Source organism: Hipposideros armiger, unplaced genomic scaffold (assembly GCF_001890085.2).
Source record: "Hipposideros armiger isolate ML-2016 unplaced genomic scaffold, ASM189008v1 scaffold_94, whole genome shotgun sequence".
Taxonomy (NCBI): Eukaryota; Metazoa; Chordata; class Mammalia; order Chiroptera; family Hipposideridae; genus Hipposideros; species Hipposideros armiger.
In genome coordinates, this window is record NW_017731444.1 from 2,039,272 (window position 1) to 2,041,218 (window position 1,947).

General features: G+C 45.3%; 1 protein-coding gene across 1 annotated transcript in view; it reads right to left on the minus strand.

Annotated features, from left to right (window-relative positions):
• Nucleotides 1-46: 46 nt before the first annotated feature.
• The window catches only part of CUNH20orf202 (chromosome unknown C20orf202 homolog), a 32,486-nt gene continuing 30,585 nt past the window's right edge, over nucleotides 47-1,947 (minus strand). The window contains exon 4 of the mRNA XM_019645682.1: nucleotides 47-1,581. Coding sequence (XP_019501227.1) covers nucleotides 1,348-1,581 — 234 coding nt within the window. The 3' untranslated portion in view covers nucleotides 47-1,347. The remainder of the gene's footprint in view (nucleotides 1,582-1,947) is intronic.

Here is a 1,947-nt window from a genome sequence, read left to right on the forward strand (position 1 = left end):
AAATACTATATAAAACATCACAGGTTAGGCTGACTATAAACATTGTACATAATAACACACCCCTCCCAAATTTGCTTCTGTGCGCAGTGGGTTTACTTTTTCAAAGCTATAAAAACAATATTTTAACAACATGCAGGTCGATTTTCAGAAATAAAAAGGCCTACCAATAATGGGACCATCTTAATACCAGGACTTTTTTCCCCCCACCAGTTCCATTTTAAAATCTTTCTTATAGGCAGATATACTTTTTAAAAGTTATGACTCCAGCACCCAGTACAACTGAGTATTCTGCCACATCATAAACCTTATTGCCTGCTGCTACAGGGTTGTTATTGCCAATCCCGAGTGAGTGAAATGCTGTTTTCCTCATCGTTTCCCTCGTTTGTTTCTTTGAACATCTGGATTGTATTCCTCAGGACCACTTTGGTTGCAAATGAGTGAAACCTTACTCAAATCAGCTAAACAAAAGTAAATTGGTGTGTGTGGTGGTGGTAGAATTTACTGGTTTTAGTCACTGGAAAGAATGCAGGGGTAACTCATAGAATGAGGGCCCAAAACCAGGGACTAAAAAAAGAGCAAGCACTCTTCCTCTTGGCTTATGTCACGTGGACCTCTCTCTTCTTCTCTTTGAAGATTAGCCTCGTTCTTTCCTAGTGCAGACAGATCTTCTTCACTTGGCAGGAAACATGGCCACTGGCAGCTCCAGCTTTGCAACTGCAGTAGAACAAGCTAGTAATCCAGCTAGTAATTCCAGAGAAGGGCTATGATTGGCTGTGTTGCATCATATGCCCCACCCACTGGGTCAGTCATGTTGTTAGGGTGACCATGGATTAGAATTGGGCAGGCCTGATCACATGCCCATTCCTATGGCCAGGGCGGTGACATGGTCTGTTGTTTTCAGATAAAGGGGAATGAGAAGGCCTATTGGGAAGACAGAAAACAACCATCAAGTCATTACACAGGGTTCCATTTTTCATCATGGAAACACTAGATGAATATCCTCACACACCGAACTCTTTCTTTGTTTTAACAATCACTTTGTGAGAAATTCCCAAGGATAGGATTACTTTCATGGAGCTTGACGGAAGCCATGTAGCATGTTTGTATTTTCAAAGCATGTTCTCATCCAATACTGTATTTGTGCCTCATCAAAAATGCTGATAAGTGACAAAAAAGGAACATAGAGTGACACAGAGCAGTTGAGTGATGGGCCCAGGGACACATCGTGGATGAGGGCAGAGGTGAATCCAGAGACTTCCTGACTCCCATTCCAGTGTTCTCCCCCCACAACATCGCAAAGCTTGACTAGTGGTGGGAGGGTTCAAGCCCAGGGTCATCTCTAGCCAGTTAAGGGAGGGAGCTTCGTCTGCTGTCTAACCCTTGGAGGAGCTGGGCCAGCCGCCTGGATGATAAGGGCTGGTGGCCCCTGCCTTCAGAGCCTGCTCGAGCTCTGATGGGGGATGTCCCCCCACTGGACTTGGCATCCTCCCATTGGGCACTCTCAGCACGCAGCTCCTCCAGGACACGGTGAAGGTGCCTCAGCGTGAGCAGGAGCCTCTGGTCTTGGAGCTGCATCTCAGCCTAGGAGAGAGAATGAGTCTGTGAGGGGGTGGGCAGAGCACTGGACATTCCCCAGAAAGTCCGTTCCCATCACTTTCTCATAGGAGATAAACCTACAACTTTGCAGAAGCCGTGTCCACCAAAGCCTCGGTTTCTTCATCTGCAAAGTGGAAAGCAAGCTGCTTACCTTTCAAGGCTCTTACGGGGACTGAATGAATTAGCCTCCACTCTAAAGTATGGCAAGCTGAACTACCAAGGTCTGTGATTGCCTTCGGCATCCCCATCATCGATAGTAAGTATATTATTCTTAGTTACAATCCACTGTGCGCTTTAATCTTCACTCTAAAACATTTTATAGATATTAAGATGATAGTGACTTCATATTAA